At 37.3% G+C, this 21,811-nt stretch overlaps 1 protein-coding gene across 4 annotated transcripts in view; it reads left to right on the top strand.

The window, feature by feature from the left end:
• TENM1 (teneurin transmembrane protein 1) overlaps positions 1-21,811 on the top strand; it is a 225,769-nt gene that overhangs the window by 19,601 nt on the left and 184,357 nt on the right. For all 4 annotated transcript variants that reach the window (XM_041485140.1, XM_041485142.1, XM_041485143.1 and 1 more), the window contains exon 2: positions 6,088-6,348. In XM_041485140.1, coding sequence (XP_041341074.1) covers positions 6,088-6,348 — 261 coding nt within the window. The remainder of the gene's footprint in view (positions 1-6,087; positions 6,349-21,811) is intronic.

The following is a 21,811-nucleotide window of genomic DNA, read 5'->3' as shown; positions in this document are numbered from 1 at the left end:
GAAAGTTTTAGTTTTGGCTAGTTTTAATTTTGAAAATTCAATCACAAGAAGAAAGGATTCATTATCTGTTGCTTCCCTCAAACACAAATGTAAATGCCAAAACTTGTAATAGAAAAATTATTATAGAGCCAAGGAACCTTTAAAATACTTGAAAGAAAATTGGAATGCTTTTCTCTTATGACAGAGTTTTTGGAAACAGAAAATATTTCTTTCTTGAAAATTCTTAACTTCTTAATAGATTATTGCATATGGAAAATGAAATTATATGTGAATCTATTGCAAGACAAGCTTTTCCAAACTCTATTTCAGCTGTAATACTGGAAAAATTCAATTTATCTGCACAAATGATATTGAGGTTCTTTCTCATCTGTGATAACTATATTTTTTTATCCTCTTTTCTTTAGTAGGGTAGAGTTAGTTTGATCATTATTTGAGAATAAGTTGGTATCTGAAATTTAGGTTAAGTGCTAGTTCCTGGCATTCGCTATGGTTTTATAACTCTAAAATTCATTAAAGGAGAGATATTTATGAGTACCTGCAGTAGAATTTTCTCTTTAACAAAATCCTGTGAATGGAAGTATTTCACCTCATAAAGCTACAGTTTGGAGTATGAAAGGCTGTAGCCAGCAATAATTCAGATGTATTTGAACTTCAGGGATTAAATTTCTAACCAATATTGTGCTGAGAGTGTTTCTTCCTAAATTAAAATGAGACCTGCTGCATCCACACTGTAGCTCCAAAGATGTCTCCTCTGGCATCTTGTTAGTTGAGAAACTCTTGAAAAACAAAATCTCTAACATTAAGAATTTCAAGTGATCTCCAAAAGAATATTCTGCTTCTGGGGACAGAGAAAGTTCATCTGTGTCCCCATAGGATCAGGATGATTTGTGTGCAAAAATTCCTTATTTATGTTGATTTCAGTAGTAGTAAAAATGAAAATTAATATCTGAGGACTCCATGAGATAAAATGCTCCATAAGAATGTTTTAAGAGGCTCAGTCTATTTCTATGCTCTTTATTTAAGCTTGAAGAATTAGTCTGAAGAAGAGACTAGAAAGATATTTGCCATGAGGCAGGGGTTGGAACCTCATCCTCTGGTACCTCTAGGGAAGGACCTGAAGAATAAAGACTTTTTCTTCCTTATAAATTTCACAAGTCAAAGAGCTTCCTGAAAGTGCAGCCTCCTTTCCTAATCCCTTAGCTGCCTAACCTGCAAATTTCCCTCCTTAGTGTTGTAACAGACTCTGATTCCTCTTTTATTCCTCATTTAGTTGTTATAGCTGATATTTTTGAACTTTCTATCATTTCTGCTGCTAACTTGAGGTTGATGTAAGAAAGTAAGCTACATAAATAAGGGAATGCAAGGAAAAATTGAAATACAGCAAAATAAAATGTACAATACAATGCATTTGCTATCAAAGTAAAAAAATTCAAATGGTATATTTTATCTGGTTTTTATTTATGTGTAATATGTATATCAATTTTTATTTATTGAAATATATGCAGCTGAGAAACAGTTCCAGGCTATGGCAATAATGCAATTGCTGATAAACATGACGTTTCTAAAACAAATTAATAGTCACTGTAACGCATTTTTGAAAATTCATTTATTTTTGGCTTCTTCCTCAATGATTTTTGTACAGATGGTTATTGGAGCTTAATTTCATTGAATTATATTGTCCTGGGAAAGATGTGGTATGCTTGCAACTTGGAAAGAAGTAAGATTTTTGACTAAATGAGGAGCATATACGCAAAAGCATTCAAAAATATGTGTAGCAGGATGTGTTTCATGAATGCCTTTATGAAGCAGCTTAAGATCTCTGCACATTTAATTCTCAAGTCCAGCAAGCAGCCAGTAAACCACAGTCCTCAGGTGAAAAATGAGAAATTTTAAGGGCCGTTGAACACATGAAATTTAGCAGGGTGCTCAATAGCCCTCAAAATTTCTCATTTAGGAGAATGCATATGTATTGCTTCCAAAAATGAAGGCAACTTCACTTTCCCATTTGATTTACATTTCTTCCTCACTCCTTCCCTCCCTCTCTCCAGTGTCTCTGAGTCTCTTACACCATGAGTAGCTGGTCTGCCCTTCTGCTTGTTTTGCAACACACATAATACACCTGCAGATTAAAGCACTGGACTAAGTTCACTGTGAAAAAATATACACCAGGTTGAGGTGTAACATTAAAATCCCAACCCATAAACAGAAGTGAATGTTTGGGATATTTTTTCCCTTACATTCCCAATGTACTCCCTCAGACACAAGCATAAACATGGCACTTTTCGGGTTAATGTGTATTATTTGACTTTCTGGAGTTTCTTTCTTGTTCTCCCCCAGACTCTGATATTTCCAGTGTTTTCAAAAACCCAGTCTGAAAGAGGACATTAGGCCAAAATAAGTATAATGGATTTAAAATTCCAAGACTGATATTTTCTCCTTGCCTTTGAGCTACTTAGTCTCATTTATAATTCTGTATTTCAGAAAGAGTAATTTGTATTTTTTTCATCCAGAGAATTGATTCTCTGTGTGTTTGAACAGGGAGCATTCTCAGAGTTAGAACCACCTCATACCAAGAATCAAGAATAAAACTAATTTGTGAATCTGTGATGTTTAAAGACTTTTGCAATCAATAAATTGCAATTGCTTAATTATATGATGGGGCTCATAAAAGGCACCTAATTGCAAGATGTAAAACTATTCCAGTTTATAAATAAATTATATTTTTCTGTAAGCTCGTTCTCTAGTTGAACACATAGGTCAATTAAGTAATTTAAATTAATATTTATCATTCTGTTATTAATGCAAAATAATAGTTTTCCATCAGCAAATAGGAGGACTGGAAAGTTCTTCATGTCCATCACTATTTATATTTTAGTTTTATGTTTCTTCTATCTTCTTTGTTAGGATCATTTTTTATGTATTTTAAATATTTATTTATTTAAATATTTATTTATACTCATAGTTAATTGGTAGAAATCAGCAGAATTCTTGGCGAATGGCAACAGTGAGGAGATTCCACAAGTCCTGCAAGTCCAAGTTTGCAGAATTACTAGGCTGGAGAGAAGGGCCTCTGTGGTCTTTCACTAAGGTGATTTTATTATTTTTTTTAACCGTGCCAGAAAAACTAAGAGAGTTGCAGAAAGAGTAGCTGGCACATACTCATGACCACACAATGGAACATGGGATAAGTGATTTGTGTCTGCATGAAAATCATAACTTGGGTTTTGAATTGTACTGGTGGCTAAATTGATGCCACAGTAAATAAACCCTTCATGAGTTGCCTGGCATTTTCAGTAACTTTGTTTGTGAGCAGAGCTGGAGCTGTGTTAGAACTGCCTGGTTAGCTGCCCAGTTCTCATATCAGCCTTCAGTAGCAGAGGCACCACTGTCCAACTTCTCTTTAACTGCTTATCTCTGAAGATTTTTTTTTTTAATAGAAAATTGTATTTAGAAGTAGAAAGAAAGGGGTCTGTTAATTGAAATGCTGATTTTTTTTTAACAAGCCTTCTTTCCTTTTATTGCTCATTAGCTATTTTATATTTTGTCATGCATTACTTTTTGAAAAAAAACAAATTAGTATCAATGTGAGATAAAGTACTTTTTTAATGGTTGTGTTACAACAGGCTCCATGAGGATCCAGAGTTGAAAATCCTTTCATCATCTTCATAAATGCCACTTTTTTTTCTTCTGTTCATGCAAAACCCTGAATTTTCTATTAATGTTCTCTCATTTCTCTTGTGACTAGGTCTTTGTGGTAATACTGAATCTATCATAAATCTACTTGAACTTTATCTCCTTGTGGAAATATGTAGTATTTTAGGTAAAAAGGTTAGATATGCAGACTAAAAGCAACCACTTCTGCCATTGTAAAAGCTTTTCAGAAAATGCATCCCGTGGGAGTTAAAATGCTGCAAAGGCTTGTATACTTAAGAAATAGACTATTAAGGCAATAGATTGTGTTAAACTTGAGTTGAACATGAGTTACGGTATAAAAAGTCTCTTTCGCAAAAGAAAAAGGAATTAACATATAGACTGAAGGGTAAATTCTGTCCTTAAAAATGTGTAATCTAATTAGCATTTTGTGGGATTTACTGGGATGAGTTTTCCCCATGGCATATGCAAATGCAAACAGGAAGAAGATGGGCCCCGGGCTGCTAATGGCAGACATCTGCCTGGAGGGACAGCCATGTAAAAAATTCCTGCATCCTTGTCCCCTGAGGACTTGGCGTCAGCTGAGGTGATTCTTGAAGTTATAGGAAGATTTTTAATTATGGGGAAGTCCCTCAGATGGTGAAAATAAGCAAAGATTTCTTTTAAAGGGGAAGAAAGATCAGATGATGTTTCCTTAAATTATACCTGTTGTAGGGTAGACAAAGTTCAAATGCCAGATATTCCCTATGCACCTGCTTCCAAGTATTTTGGCTTTTTTCTCTTAGCTGTCTCCATCAAACTTTGGAGTCAGCCTCAGTGCATTTGAGAGACTTGGAGGACAGGGCTCGTGAAGGCACATCTCAGCTTCTCGAGGATGGGGCTGGGACCACATCCTCCTCCTATGAGCAAGAGGAAAAGACCAGAGAGGTGATGGAGCACTTGGGATCATCCCCTCATCTCTCTTGCTGCTCCAAAGGGAGCAGGAGCAGTGGTGGCTGGTGCTGCTGGGATGCAGCAACACCAGGCAGGGCAGGGTGACCTTCCATGACTCCTGCAGGAAGGTGAGGCCGTGGCCATGCTTTTCTGTTTGCTGTCTGCCTTCTTCCCTTGCTCTCCACAAATGAGGTTGCCATTGCCCCAGCTCAAAGCCAAGACTACAGCCAAGACCTTCAGGAATTTTTGGATGGCAAAAGAAACATATATAGAGACAAATGAATTACAATTTCCTCAGGTGGTTCAATTTATATCTTAGCATTTAGTTTGTAGGTTTTGGTTGATACCTTCAAGAAAATACCCGGGTTTTTTGTTGTTTCAGAGAGAGTGATTAAAATCAGAACCATTCCTCTCGCTAGCTGGTAAGTGGATTAGTTTGGCAAATTAAAGCTTTGGTTAGGATGACAGTAGAAAAGAGTATTTGTCCTTAGTCTTAAACAATGACTCTTGTCTCTAATGTTTCTTTTCTAGAAACTGAAATACTGTATGCATATTTGACATTGTATTTAGTCTCTCAAGATGGCATCCCAGGTCTGATGTTCAATTAGGAAGTACAGTTCTGTAATCCTTATTTAATTAGAACTCCCTGTCTTAGTCCCTGTGAGTTGCATTTGTAATTGGATTCTCACAAGTGAGAATATGCAGAGGCTACCTCAAAGGGGAGTTGCAATTTGCTGATGTGTGTTACTTACCTGTAGTTCTTCGAGAATGTTTCCTCTGCATATTCACATTATGGGTCCTGTCCACCTTCTGTTTGTCCTTGGATTTCTGCTGCCCAGCAGCTGCGGTGTTCAGTAAGAATAACCTGTAGCACTGTACAACTCTCAAATCTCAGATGGCTTGGTGTCATGAGATGGCCCTTGTACAGTCCTAGTAGTCACTGCTCTTCTAGGAAGTTCCTGTAGGCCACCAGCACTGGAGAACCCAAACCCACTGGTGTGAATATGCAAGGACAGCACTCTCAAAGAGCAAGCCAATGGTAAGTACCATTTCTTTGTCTTCCGTGGTAAACCAAATATTTTAAATGTTATTTTTTTAACTTCTCTATTGGGAAATTTGCTACACTTTCCCTATGATAAAAACATACTGAGATTAATTTAGACCTATTGCCTTCCTGGCAAAACGTGAGAAAATATCTGTGTTTGCAGATGCTCACTTCAGTTGTAAATTGATGTGCAGCTATCAGTGTGTGGGTTTGAGCTATAATGCATATTTCTGTCAGACAAAAAGGCACAATTACAGTGCAGCACTATGTATTTTACTATATATTCTTCTAGTTGTATTACCTTTAGAGTAGATTAGATAGCAGAGTGAGTCACTGACCAAAAAAAGTCTTCTAATAGTGTGAACAATGTTAATTCTCAAAACAGATTGTCCAAAAGAAAATCAAAGTTATATTGCTTTTCACTGCTACATTTTTTTCTGAACTTCTGTTTTTTCCAGACATGGAATTCTGTGAGACTCCCCATATCCTGTGCTCTGGTTATCAAGCTGATCTCCATGGTGTAGCTGAGCACAGTTACCCGCTGGAGGTGGGCTCGGACGTGGACACTGAGACAGAAGGAGGAGCATCCCCGGACCACGCCCTGAGGATGTGGATGAGGGGCATCAAATCGGAACACAGCTCCTGCTTGTCCAGCCGGGCAAACTCAGCACTGTCCCTCACTGACACTGACCATGAAAGGAAGTCTGATGGGGAGAATGGTAATAAAGAAATGCTTCTCATGTACTCAATAGTAGTAGTAATTTATTCAAAAGTTTCTTTGTCTACTTCTCTTATTTTCCTTTTTTCTTTTTTTTTTCTCTTTTGTTTTCTTTCTCTTTCCCCCTTTCCTTCCTAGATCCCTGTACTGTATGTAAGAGGGAGGGGTGGTTTGCTGTGTGTATTGTATTTATAGTTTAGATGGAAAATAAGACAAAAAGATGAACCAGTGATTTTTGTTAAAACATAATTTCTCTAAAGACAAATAACTTTCCCACAGTCTTCATTTTTATGTCATAAGACATTTATCATTTGAATTTTCTGGCCTATGAATTAGGTTCTAAAATCTGTATATGTACATTTATATCACATTTTGCATACAGTTGCTCCTGTGGCTTCTGGCCGTAGCTTTAAGGCTCTTCAGCCAGGTGACTTGAGAAAGACAACCTGCAGCCCTAAATTCTCTATTTACGTCTGTTCTCTATTTACCTAAGATTTTATGCTACACCTGAAGATGTCTTTATCAGTAGGACAGACTGAACAGGTTTTTGTCATGTCTCAGTTCTGTATTTCTCTGCAGATAGAGTGGCTTGCAGGTCACTTGGGCTTGGTTTTTGTGTATCTGTGTTTTCTAAATATTCATTCTCATTCAGGATTTTTTTACTCGCTTGCTTTTCTTACGATTTTGTGTGTCACAGAAGGGAAAAATGTGTATTTAATTAACATGAGGAATTAGTATTTTTTTACTCTGCATTAAAATTGATTAAAAGCTACTCTGTTTCCTTACAAAGTATAGTAAGTAAACAAATTTATCATGCTTAAGATCAACAAGCTTAGCTGATATTTTAATTTCTGTGTTTAATAGCTGCATGTTATGGCAGGTCTAGATGTCATTAAATATTGACACTGCAGTGTTGACAACGACATATTTTAGTGCCTCTGTAGTCATAAGGTTAATACAACTGAAAAAGGTTTCATTCAGTATAAATGGCATTTCTATACTTACATGTTTGAATTTATCAAACATGAAGTTCATAATTATGTAATTTCACCTGGATGTCTGCCAGTACCAACGATAATGTCCAATATAGGCTCAAAAAGATTACATTATCTGGTTGAGGTTAAAAAAGAGATTTTAGGGCACAGCTTGTTTCTAATTAATTCCTTTGAGGATTAAGCATTCTGAGCTACCACATTTTATTGTTTTGGTGGAATAAGTTAATTTTTAGATGCCACCCCATTTCCAGCATGCAGTGGCTGCCTCTCTTCCAGCTTCCTGCTTCTGTAGGATCCATCCTCTGTAAAATGTTTGTTGCATAGAGAGGTTTTGTTTGGGCTTGAGGGGAGAGTGTGTTTGTGTTTTCCTAGAGACACTGGGTTTTAGGTGGTGGCTGAAGGAATTGAATCTGGTTTGCCTGGCATTGGTCGGCCCTTAACTATGAAAGTGGTTGAAAGGGAATGCTTCATGGAAGGAATGTGCATACTTGTGCCATTTAGACTAAAAAATGCACATTTCTCTTGTAAGGTGCTGGGAAGCAGAAGTGTTGAAAGCAAATTAAGCATGTAACCGGGTTCTGTATTTCAGTCTGGAGTGCAGCTGGGTATTGATGGTATTTTGCTTAGTAGTACATGTACCACTAAATAAGTTCTCTTCTGTAGATGAAAATTACTGTAGGTAGTGCATCTTCATCATCTTGCACTGATGCAGCAGCCATGGGTTAAGTGTTGTTAAGACAGGGACACATAACATTGTGCTTCCCCACCAAAGAATGCCTTCTTCTAAAGGTTTGTCTTTGAGAATGGTTTAATCAGTTTAAACTGGTGTAGATAGTCTTTTTGCATGTGGCTTTAATATTTCATTTCTTGTAAGCCTTATAACAATTTTTAAATCAGGGATTCATGTTTGAGGCACTTGAGTACCAGTTTTAACTAAATAGTTGGGAGAGGAAAGCAAGGGCAAGAGCAAGTTGGAAGAGAAAAACTGAGAGCACAGGTTCACTTGAATTCTTTAGATGTCTCCAGGCAGGGCCAACTAAACAGGTATCAGTGCTTCCTGTGGTCTTGAGTCATTATAAAAATTACAGTCTTGAAAGTTAAGGTCTGAATAAATTTGAATACCGCAGTTCAAGCTATATTTGTTTATATTATCTATTATTTCACAGGTAAGTTCATAGCCAAGATTCCTGATCCAGAGAGCAGTGTGTTTTTCATCTGGGTTGGCACTCAGCAACAAAGCACTCCTTGAATACAGAAGTTCATAAATCTCTACTTAAATTATGTCATAGATGGCACAACTTCCTGTTTCTATGCAGCCCTGTGTGCCAGGGGCTTTATCAGTGAGCCACGAGCGCTGCCTTTATCCTTGTCAGTTTTGGCGTGGAAATGTATTTTTTTTGTGCCTGCCAGTGACTACTCTGGTGTGAAAATGGGAGAGTGCATAAGATCTGTTACTGGAAGTACATGAAATATTAGTTTCCATTACACTTCCTAGTTTCTGTAAAAGTATTTAGGAATTCTGGATTTCGAGGGGTTGACCGAATGGTATGTGTATGCAGCTGTTTGGAACTGGAGTAAAATTAATGAGAAAGGTATAGTTGCTGCATGATTTGAGAAAACATTGTTATTGTTGTCCATATTTTGAAAGGATCTGTAGGGTTTCAGGTTTAGGTTTATTTTTTTTCTTTGTCTATGAACACAGTTTTTGCTACAAATGAAGAACAGGTCTTCTTGTGGTAATACTGGGACAATTAATTGTGTGGACTCCAGAAGATGTGCTTTCAAGGCAGTTTTTTGCTTTACATTGACCTGGAGCTAATATACTTTGTAAAATTTTCTTCTTTTTAGTTATTTCTTGACATTCTCCTATTCATTCTAAGCTCTAGCTTGAAGTTTCTTGGCACAGGATATATACTTCTCTGTTCACTGTGGGTAGCCCAATTTGAGAATTTATTTGAGGATTGTTTTCCTTTGTAGACATACCAACTCTGTTGTAATCACTGTTAAAGCACACTCTGGTTGTTTTGGCAGCATTAAACAGATTGTATGAAACACCAACATTCCCATTTATTGTTGTCAAGTTAATGGCAACTAATAATAGCCTATTAGTGCACAGACTGCCTTCAGCTTTGCCTGAGGCTAAGCAAAATATATATTGACTGCACAAAATGAATGACCAATTTCTTGGGGATCATTGCTTATCTCTGGTATAGTATAAAATAGCTCCATTTAAACACAGTTTTACTCTACGGTATGTGAATGTAAATTTCAGACAGCAACACCACAGAATAACCATGTCAAAAATAGTTCCTTTATTCTATTGAAGACTGCACTTGCCCTCAGTTCAATGGTATAATGGTCTCTGTCACTGCAGTGTGTCAGAACATCAAATTCAGCACTTTCATCTGCCAGATTACTGAGCTGGAAAATTTATTTATTTATTTATTTAATTGTTTGTTTATTTTTCTGGAGTATGTGGTCAAGAAGAGGATACAAACCTGATTTACAGAAAGCATGATCTCCAGATATATCCCTAAAATTACATGGCTTGACATAGATCTGCCTCCCACACTAGGTAGTGTATTAAAAAGCAGCCCACAGTCCATTTTGTGTCCATATAACCTTCCTCATTGTTGCTCATTCAGTTCTTATGTTTTGCTTTACAGGATGTCTGTGCAGCTGTGACATGATGAATTTGACCTCAAGTGCATTTATGCCATGCCATAATCCATTCTGAGCCACATTTAGCACATCTGCGCAACCATCAACTCTTTTACTTTTAGCTGCTCCATCTCAGCTGAGAGCTAGTGTGGAACTTCAGCCATTCCTACAATAACACAATTTTTAACCTCTTTTATTTTGTCAGTTTGCTTTGATGTACTTTTAAGTTTGACTGTTTCTCATTCCTCACATCTACTTAGATATTTTTATGTAATTAGTTACTCTTTCTTTACACCACAGTTACAACCTGTAGGAGTGTACAGGATTCCCAGTGCTGGAGGAATGTACTGTGAAATGCATACTCATCTTGGATCCAGATTTCTGCTCAATTTCTTTGGCTGAATTATTTTATGACAACTGGGTATTAGCTGTAGTTCACAATGACTTCTTTGAGATTTGTAGGCAAGAAATTAGGGTTTTAGTACAGGCTGAAATACCACAGTTCATGCAATGTAGCATTAGAGTGCTTGTAAGATCTGGTATGGGGACTTTTTTAATAACATACTTGTCTTGTTAAAAGCAAAGCAAGATGGGGCAAAAAACAGCTGTGGAAAAATATAACATTTTTTTCCTTTTTGCTCACCATAAAGTGTTGGGAAAATTCTTTCTTAGCATGAGTGTATGGTATCAGATTCTATTTGAAACAATACTTCTAATAATAAACATCTTAAACAGCAGGCTGCAACGATGGGGTAATAGTATTAGCCATATATTAATAAGTAGATGTAGTAGGGAATTTAGTAGGTTACAGATCAAAGCTGAGTTTAATGAGCTAGAAACATGTAAGATTATTCTTGTGTAATTCATCTAAGTATTTGTTTTATAGCCTGGGAGCAGTGATCCATTTAACAGAGCTTTTGATTGTCCCTAAATCTCTGGGGATTTTTCATTTTGATTGCTGGGCAGATGGGTGAGTTTTGGACAAGTCACCTTAGTTCTTTGCACTTCATAATCAGTATCTTAACAGTATCTGTAAAAGGGACAAAGATACTTAATTAGTAAAGGAAATGCTACAATGCCTCATGCTGTATGAGAAGCACAGCTTTGTGAATGCTGTAGTTATGCAGACATGGGGAGGATTTAGCTAAGAACAAGGCTCTGATTTAATTTATGGTGTGTGACAATAGACCTACTGTGAATTCACACCTGTTTAAATTAGGCTTGGATCTGGCTCTTCATGAAAGTCTTGTGTTTAATGTAAGAAAGTGACAGCATTGTGATTAATGTTGCTGTTATTTACTGTTATTTTGTAAACAACTCAGGCATTAAGCTGATCTCCGGCTTTCTCATTTCTCCAGGAAATTATTACCAACAGCTACATTACAATAGCAATACATGCTCTGAGAAGTGGGCATGTGGCTGCCTCTCTATGCAGAATTGTGTTTCTAATAATGATGGCTGAAGTATATCCATTAGCTCCTGTCCTGTCACTTTCTATTTACAGTGGTGCAATTAGGAAATTCAATTACTAATTTCCAAGTAGACCCATTAGGTTAAATATGTGTAAGTAGCCTTGAAAATATAAAGGTAAATATTGGTCTTAATCCCATTCCCTCTGTGTCATTTAATATTTTTCTCTTTTTTCTTGTATGTTTTATTTTGCCTTTTTGTTGTGGTATGGATTCCATTCTGTTTATACACTCCTGCCTATCAGATCATTTAAGGCACCTAATAGATTAAGACAACCTCATCAATAAAATGCAAAAGCCCTCATGGTGAAATTCCTTCAACTTCTATAGTTTGCTATAGCTTGTCAGATATTTGATTTATGATACTTACAGATATTTGACAGAAAACGGCCACTTACCTTCCCTTAATAAAAGACCTCTGTTGCTTTTGTTGTAGAGTTTTTTTTGATCTTTTAGTGTTTACATGGTGTTTATGTTGGTTGCTTCTGCTGTTGTTTCAAAGGCAGCTCCTCGGTGTGAAAGGAGGGATGGGAGCCCCTGCAGTAACACAGCAATGCCTTTTGGGGAGCGTTGGCATACTCACTGACATGGGAGCTGCTCTGCTGCAGTTGTTCAGAGTGTAAGATGCTTTTGTTGACCTTAGAGTGGTTCCTCTGGAAATGTTACTGTCTCAAAGGCAGCATGTAAGTTATCCAAATTGCTTTGGATAAGTGTGAGATGCTTCTGAAAGCACTGCAGCATCACCTCAGCTGCAATATCATGCAAGCCTCGAGCTCGTGCCCCCAGTGTTTAAGCCGTTTCTGAAATTGTTTATGTATGGAAATTCAGCTAATGACTTTTTTGTCACTATTGTGGGGGAAATTCTGCCTTTTAAAATTACCATCTTTATTACTTTTTCTGACTAACAAGGGCATTGCATCTGCATGTCTGCTATTTTAATCTTTACAATTTTCATGTGGTCTATTAAAATCATTACACGGTATTAAAACATTCCCTTATTTGTGGTTCTCTTTTAAGCACAATGGACACTAATTTAAAGACAAATATCAATATTTAGTATCTTACATTAAAGATAATGAAACAGTGTTTAGAATGTAGCAGAAATACTTTCTGTATTCCAGAATCTAAATGACCTTTTCCTACAGCATAGTAAAAATTATCAGTCCGTTTGCACAAGATTGTGTAATATTTTTTTCCCCGAATGTTTTTTTTTTTCTTTCATGGTGGAGGTGGAGGGGAGGGAGGAAAGCTTGAGGAGAAGAGTCAAGTCTGATTTTTATTCCAGAAATCAGTAAATTGGCATTAGAGCTCAGGAAAAAAATCTCTTGGCTTTCCTCCCCTGTGTGATACAGCAAGTGTAGTGGATGTGCCTTGAGGAGCCAGCAGCAATATAAATTATCACTCCTTTCATTTAAATCCTTTTTATTTTCTCAGTATTCTGGGTATGAATGCAAAGGAAAATTATCTCCAGAAATACTTCACAGGGCAAAAATACTTTGCAGTGATTCTGCAGTTCTTGGGACCTCAGTTTATTTAGGCTGCCACAGGGGGGAAAACTGAGATGGGGTAGACAGATAAGTGTCTGATTTCTGTCAGGGTGCTGCAGTGCAGAAGGGTGAGGATTGTCTGACTTCTCATTTCACAATCTTTATGAGACCAGGCAAACACTGAACAAAATACTTTTTGAGCATTTACTGTGAATTCTACAGGAGGACATCTCTGGACAAGTGTGTTGCTGGGAACAGTTCCATTCTAAACAGTCAGCATGTCTATCCTGATGTTTTATTTATGTAGTTTTATCAAGTTTACAGTGTTTTTTATTTCTCATCTCTTTTGGTTAAATTTTTAAATGTTTTAGAAGATTAGCAGTCTGATTTACAGAAATAACCTATAGTCATATTTTGTGTGTATGTCCTTTGGAATTATTTTGCTTAGTTTAACAGTTATTTTGAAATATAATCAATTTTCCTTACATGTCTTAAAATGTAACTGTTTTTACCAGTTGGAACCTGTTTTTCATCAAAGTTTTGGATGTTCTGCTTAAAACTGAAAGTTGAATATCATTAGTGCAAAATAAGGCTAAGGAAAAACTTTGTGAACTCTGATCATGGAAGATTACAGTTAAGGCTGCTAAATAAATGAGATCAAGTTCCTCTCATTTGGTTCCTTATACTGTCAACCAAAATGGTTTTAAATACAAAAAGAACTGGAGCTTTTTTCATCCCCAAAATGAGTTACAAATGAGCAAAATGAGTTACAGCTGCCACATCACAGAATGGGTTGGGTTGGAGGTGACCTTGAAGATCATCTTGTTCCATCCTGCCGTGGCAGGGACACCTTCCACTCTCCCAGGCTGCTCCAAGCCCTGTCCATCCTGGCCTTGGACACTTCCAGGGGTGCAGGGGCAGCCACAGCTGCTCTGGGCACCCTGTGCCAGGGCCTCACCACCCTCACAGGGAAATAATTCTTCCCAGTATCTCCTCTAAACCCACCCTCTGTCATTTTAAAGCCATTCTCTCTTGCCCTATCATTCCATGTCCTCTCCATCTGTCTTGTAGCCCTTTCAGGTGCTGGGAGGTGCTCTGAGCTCTCCCCAGAACCTTCTCTTCTCCAGCCCAAGCCTGTCTCCTCATCTCCAGCTCACTGAACATCTTCATGGCCTTCTCCTGACTTGCCCAAACTGTAATACCATAAGTGGAATAAAAAGAAGGGATCCAGCAAATGAGTATAGGATGGATACAGACGTGACAAATACTGACAAATTGCCATTTTAGAGTCTAGCAAGGTTTAATCTAAATATTATTTTTTCTTGATGATGTGAGATCTAAGAATTTATTGTTGTCATGTGGGTGAGAAAGGTTGTTCATTCTTCCTTTCCAACCTTTTTTAATTTTTACCCATTTAATTCATTGTGTGTTAAATTACATGAGAAAGTATTATCTTACATTTTCAAATTTGTTAGTATTTCATTTCCTCTTGGGCTTGGCAGTAAGATGAAGATCAGCATAAATCTGTATTATTCACGGTTACGTATATTAGCATATCCCCATCTCACAAAAGGGGAGTATTAATAGTAGAGAGTATCTTTCATCTAGGAGAAACATAGTGACTGCTTCATCTAGAAGAAACATAGTGCCCCATGGCTGCAGTCTTCAAAAAGTGAAAGCTAAACTAAATGCATTAGCTGATTTCTAATTCCTGCAATAGAAAATAGGTTAAAAATGAGAAGCTGTATATGAAATTTCAGTTCATTTTTCAGAAGAGAGCAGATTTGAATGCTGCTTGTTTCAACTTTTTTTTTATATAAAGGGCTTACAAAATAAAATTCAGCATTTTCTATATTAATTTTGTTTATTTAATCTTATCTAGCTCTATACCCTCACTCTGTACTTTGTAACATGAGCATAAGAGGAAATGTGTACAATTAGCGCTTCTAGAGTATGGGCTCAGGAGCACTGAACAATTCCTGCAGGCTGCTTCTTTTCCCTTACAGATGTTTTTGAGTAATATTTTAATCAGATTCACATATTCTGATGACTAATTATATTGCCAGTGGTTTTTTCTTTGTCTTAAATTTCTACCTCAGATGATCTGCAATGTGGATTTTTTTGCCATGTTCCCAGCTCTGACTTTCAGCTGAGCAGCACCTGTCAGCTTCTGATCATGAGCTCTGGCCAGGAGCTGTTCTGGCAGCACAGAGGGGCAGCCCTTGGGGCAGCACAGACCGCGCGTTGTGAAGTAACCATGTTCCTTTGCCTTGGCTGATCCAGAAGGGGAGCTGGGGATGGGTTTTTATTCCTAAAAATACCCGTGTGGGAGGAAATACCTGCAAGTGGGGATTGCTTAGGATGTCAGGTTAGGGTTGTTCAGCTCTATTGCTGGAAACTTTGTGGAAAGATTTCAAAAGCAGGTAACAAACGGACAAAAAGGTATTTCTAGACTGTGTATTGTATTAGTTATGGTTCCTAGCACTTCTCCCTCCCGTTTAATTGAAAGGGTTTTACTCTCATCTTTCAATGTAGTGTTTTAACTTTTTCCCTCTCTGCTTACAATTATGTTTTAGTAAATGCATATTATGAATTGATACATACCTTTTATATGTACCAAAGTCATGGTAAGTGTTGTTCAGACTTGTCTGCCCTTCTCATTGCTTTGTTCAACATCAGTGTCAAGTGGCACTTTGGGTTTGAGAACATTCTATTTCATTAATTTTCCTCCCAAACAGTGTTTTTGAGACAGCAAACTTTGTTATTGCCCAATCACGCAAAGGTCTTTTAGAGCATGTAATTTACTGTGGCAGATGTGGCAGGGTCATAGTGCATGCTTGGAATTTGTTTTTCTGCATAATTTGGTATAAACATACCTCCAGTTACACAATCAGAAAGTACCTGATGTAATTTGCTTGAATTGAATCTTACTTGAATCTCCTTGAATTGTTAAGAGAGCTTGTGAGCTGTGCACTGTCAGTGGGACCTGGTGAGTGATGCAGAATTTACAGCTCAGCACTAGAGACTTCTCAGTTATTTTCTTTATGACAAAACAACTTGTGGATGCTTGCACCTTTTGATTACCATGGAAAGGTTTGGGTTATGCTCCTGATCATAGATGGGGGACTTTCACTGTAAAGTGATAAAACTCCTGGTGAAGGGGAAATCTCCAAATTTATTTTTTATGTACTTGTAAATTTTTGTTGAGGCCAAAAGGTTTCCCAGAATATTACATAATTTCCTTTTACAAGGAAGATGATATCAATATATATTTATAAGGAAGCTTATATGACTAGAAATAAGGCTTCACATTTCCAAAAGAAGCCTTTTTCAAAAATCCTCAGCCCTCGTCTTTCCCAGCTGAGTTGTTCCAGTGCTTCTCCATTGCTTCGACAAAGGAAGACCTTCCCTCCCATTTTGTGTGGGTTTGTGGGCAGCATGTGCTGGTGAGCATTTGTGAAGGTGGGCACAGGGGCTGCAGGGGCCAGGGCAGCTCTGCCAAAGGCATCAGAGCCCAGATTTATTTCTTCCAGGGTGTCCCTAATTATTCACTGTTTAGAATTGCAGTTCTTCCTTTGCAACAGGGGGCACTGCCCAAATGCTTTTCTCTGATGTGCTCAATGTGTCTACAACTATCTTTTATATCTTTGCCTGTGGGGAAAAACATAATTGAGTCATTCTTCCTGAAGCCTGCGTGGTTGTGTGCTCAGCCAGTACAGTGTTCATTTCAAAACTCCTATTGATGGTTGCATTGATTATTTTTATTTTAGCCTGTAATTCTGTCTCCAATCTATCTTTTTAATTTTTATAGTTCACTACCTATTGAACGGCAAATTCAGCTATGTTTGGTTGTGTGCATATTTTTTTAGAAATATAATCTCCTGAATCCAGATTTCTCAGTAGTAGCTAATAGCCTACAGTACTTGAAAGCTCCTTTTTCTTTTTATAACCTATCTCTTTTCCAATACGTTTTCTGATTACTGCACTACAGTTCGATTTTTATTGGATCATTTTAGAGTGTAATAATTCATTTCTGATCCCTAGTACCTCTTGTCCATGTCTGAAGTACTCCACATTATTTCAGTCACTCATTTTTGTTGACGTCTTTTCTCTAAAGGCAGTCTTCTGTGATTTCTCTCAAAATATCTTTCTGGCATCACCATTTTAGACTTTTGATATCCAATTTCTTTTTAATACAAAATCAAATAGAAAGCATTTTCTGTACTTTACCAGCCAGCTCTAGTGGAATTTTTTGAGCTTTCTTCTAGCTATCGTGTACATTGCTTGGTGGCTAATAATGGCAAAAACAATACTACAGCTGTACATGCAATAAAATAAACACATTTACTTGCAATTACTTTGCAACTCAAACAGTGTTTATTAATGTTAAATAAAGAGCCATAATAAGTAGAGTCTAAAACAACTGAGTTTTTGCATAAATCTGTGTAGAATTATTTTTTCATTTCATTTTTTCATTTTTTCATAACAGTTTAGATTGAATTATTAACTACCTTCTGTTTGGAAAAAAGAAAAAAAACTGCGTGTCCCTTCCAGTTTTGCACAAAGCTAAATCAAATCCTGCAGTTTCAGTTAAGTTTCTGTTTTGGGCTCAGTAAGGGCTCTTGAATCATGGTCACTCTTATGGAAAGAAGCCTCTGGTAAGAGAAATGGCAGTGGGTTGCCATTTTCAAATGGTTTCAGATTATTTCCTTCCAAAGCTCCAGATTTTTGCAGTCATGAAAAAAAAAATAGTTCCTGTGCATGGACTCATGTAGGTGGATGTGGGCTCTGGACAGCTGGCAGAGCTCAGGTTCTAGGTTCCCACAGGGGAAGTTGAGGAGTCAGAATGTGGAAACAGAGCCTCAGCCAGCTGGGGAGCAGGATGGAGATGTTTGACTGTTGGCTTTGCCAGCTCAGATCAATGTTATCATTTTCAATGGTGAAAACCCACCCCCAGTCTCCTGCTCTTCTCTCCCTCTTGTTGCTGCCCTTTCAGCATGGATGATGGAATTTGAAGTTTTATATGTCCATGGAAGAGAAATGAAAACAGCAATTGAGTACTCTTTGGAGTGTAGTTGTCTAGCTCAGGTGTACAATGTAGCAGCCAAAAAATACGTGGCAGAAGCTTTCCATCCTGCTGCTTTCCCTCTTTCCTGCTGTAATGCTCCCTGGTGGCTTGTCTGTCCTAAAGATTCCTTATGTCCTTTGAGAGCACCAACATATTTTGGTGATGGTGTTAGTACAGTCCTTGACTGGTGCTATTCTGATAAAGCTGAAAAACCAGCTTAGTCAACCGAAGAAGTGGAAACCTGAAGTGTCAGATGAATTTTAAAATACATGTACAATTTTGCAAACAGTTATTCCTAGAGAACTAGAGGACTTTCTAATACTACCAAAACAGAGAGAAAGATCTTTTAAAAGCATGTCAACCTATTACAGGATGTAAGTTTGGAGGTGGCTGCATTGCTTATTCTGGTTGGTGGCAAATACACACCTGTTCTGCCTCAATACAGCTGCTTCTTGGAGCAGCTTAGACAGTTTGAGGCCTGGCAGTATCTTTATACCTCATAAGTGTGAGGGCTTGTGCTGAAATCCGGTGCTACACAAGTTAAAAAGGTAAGCAGGTAAAAAGTGTGGAATTGGTTTATCTCTGTAAATTTTTTGTTGGCATTTGGATTGGTTTGCACAAATAATACATCAAAATTTCAGTTAATTTGAAAAGTGTTGCAAAATTCCTCAGCTGAGAGAATTTCTTCTCTTAGTTTCCTGTATTGATCAATGTGCAAATACAAGAAAAGCAAACGTCCCGAAAAGCAGCTGACAGGGCAGTCAAGCATTTCCTCCTTTTCATATGAGTAATAATTGTATTTGGAAGAGTTCTTCAACTGGCTTCTGCCCAGCAGCTTGTGATGGTAATTTCAAATGTGGGCCCTTCTTTGGGTGCTTACAGTGAGTCACCAGAACAGGAAGAAGACAAACAGGGACAATTCTCTACCACAAGTAGGTCTTTCTTACAGACTCACTGTTTGTTTGATTTAATTATTTCTAAAAATATTTCCTTTACATGTGTTTTAGAGGTAGTGATCTGAAAACAGATGATAAATATTTCAATGTTGATTCGGGTTTTTTCTTATTGGCCATTTTATTTCCTTAAGACTAGCAGAACAAGAAACAACCTTCTGCTCATCTAACCTGGTTGATTATAAATACTTACCAAATTCAGTGGCATTTCTTAACTCCTCATCTTTGAATTAGTTTCTTGACTTTTCTCTCGAATGTAGCTTGTTCTGCTAACCTGAGGGTGCCCAGGGGATTAGTTAGAGACATGCTTCTGGCATGCTTCTGGGTCTCCTCAGTTCTGTGATAAACTGGTAACTGTGACTGAGATTTATAGTCATCCTAAAAGAAAGTATCCAAGAAGTAGAAAACCTGGTTTCATTGAACTGTCATTTCAGGGGCTGAAATGTGACAAACTGTAGTGAAAGTATACAGGAAGCCATAGTTACTCCCGTTCTGCTGGGTGGAATTGAAAGCATTTGGAAATACTCTGTGTTCATTACACCAGAGTGCCTCTTCTTTGCAGGTTGTCTGGTATTACTAAAAACGCTTTCCTATATGCAAAGAAGTTTTATCAGTTCATGAAACAGTAGGAAAAATGCAAAAAATAAGCCAAATCAGAATAACACACTGTCATAGAGACAGGACATAACCAAAGACTTAGTTAACTTTGTTAACCTTATCAGCTGGCTGTTTTCTAATCTCCCAAACAATGCTTCCAGGCAGTGATTTTTATTATTTGCATTAGAAGAAAGCTAATAGATTCCCATCAAAATCAAAACTTATGTTACTTCACATTATACAGATACAGGTAAAAGATGAGCCAGTCCTCTGAAGAGCCCAAATTATATATATATATATATATATATATATATATATACACATTGATTATTTTATCTCTTATCTTCCACAGGTTCATTCTAAGCCTCATGTAATATGCATAAAGCTCTTCAATAAAGAGTTCTGTTATTAACTGGGAAAAATTTCTTTATTATTCTTATCTGTTTTTCAGGTGGTATCAGATCAGACTTTACACAACTGTTTAGTTTCTGCAGATAAAAGATTTTATTGTGTCAAGGATAATTGTTTTTTATATTTTTAATTTATTGAATCCTTTGTTTCCCATGTTGTAGCATAGGGGTAGTAGCAGTTGAAACAGGGGAGTGAAACAGACTATTAAAAGGGGTACTTCCAGCCTTTATTGCTGTTGGCTGTTTTGAAGCATTAATTACCAAATATATTTAAAATATAGTATTTTCAATTTTTAAATTACAAAAAATATAGGTGTTTATTACAGTATTAAAATTTACCTGGCTGGGCTTTTAATATCTGAAATGTGGGGATGGTAACATGACAGAGTGTTAGGGATGTAAAAATATTTATGAGAAATTGTCATGAAATGTTAGAAATATGATTCTTATTTGATACTTAAACTTCAGACATTAAAGCATTATCCCTGACACACAAGTCAAGACTGAACATTTCAAAGATCTAGAAGGATACACAGCAAATTGAATGAAATTCAGTGTGTGGGATAGTAACCAAATATAAAATATTTAATAGGAGCTACTTTGGAAAGCAGTAATGCTGAAAGGGGCCTTAAGGGCCAGTAAATGAGATAAATGGAGCCAACAAGTCAAATGCTACTTTGGGCTGTATATGTACATGAGTCTTGTCAAGGAACTATGAAGTATAGCAGCTGTCATTAACACTTCTCAGATGAGGCACTTCCGAGCATTTGAACACCAGGCATGTATGAAATCAGAGAATCCCAGAGTAGCACAGAATGCAGTTGTGTCTTTGGCACTTGTTATTCAAGGCAAGGTTTATTTTAAAGGTAGAGAAATCTGTAGAGAAAGTCTAAGTTGTTACTCAGATAATAGAAACAAGTTTGGGGTGCAGGAGGAAGGAGCTCTGTGGCTCTCTCACCTGCCAGGTGATGCTGTCATCACCAGGAGCTCGTGCAGAACACGCAGCAGAACCATTGCTGGCAGACACAGACCCAGCAGTGCTGGCTCAGGAGCTGCAGCTGGCACTCTGGGGAACTTAAATATGAAATCAGAGACAGTTTCTAAACGGTGTAGTCATCCAACATGGGAATAGTTTGCCAAGGAACCATACTTAGTGCTTGGAGCCCTTGTGCTATGAGGGTTAATGTGAGGGTCACTGGTTGAAACTTGTTCTGGCTATGGAGGTGATCAGACTAGATGGGTGCATTGGCTCTTTCTTTGCTTCTGTAAAGCTATTATGTTTCTACTGATTATTCATTTTTGCCAACTTGTTTGTTTTAGAGTAGTATGAAGCAATAAATGAAGTGGTAGAGGTTTTGTGGCTGTAGTTGTTTAAAACCAGCCAACACATCTGATTATATACTACAGAGGACGTGACAAGCATGTGATTATTGATTGCTGTTCTTCATCATTTTGTAGTCAAAGGAAATAACCCAATAGATCTTTCCATCTCTGACTTGTGTGTATTGTCTATAGATGTAGCAGCTGCCCTAAACATTTGGCAACTGGCCCAAGCCCAAAAATTAACACTAAAAAATTAATTTTCTATTAGCTAATAAGGACAAAGGCCATTCAATTTCTTGTTTATGCAGGAAGCTTATTGAATCTGAAGATGATGCATCTGGGAACAAGCTGGTGGGTTCCATTTGTAAAATAATAATGCCTTCACATCCCGGAAGGACTTGTGCAACAATCAGTCATTAAATAAAGGGTATTTTTGGTAGAATACAGGTCAAGATCTTTATCTATGGTAACCCAAACTGGCAAATATTTATTAAAGATTTA

Source organism: Pyrgilauda ruficollis, unplaced genomic scaffold (genome assembly GCF_017590135.1).
Source record: "Pyrgilauda ruficollis isolate IOZ18807 unplaced genomic scaffold, ASM1759013v1 scaffold7, whole genome shotgun sequence".
NCBI lineage: Eukaryota > Metazoa > Chordata > Aves > Passeriformes > Passeridae > Pyrgilauda > Pyrgilauda ruficollis.
The sequence above is the reverse complement of the archived record's forward strand: the minus strand, read 5'-3'. Positions and strand labels throughout refer to the sequence as shown.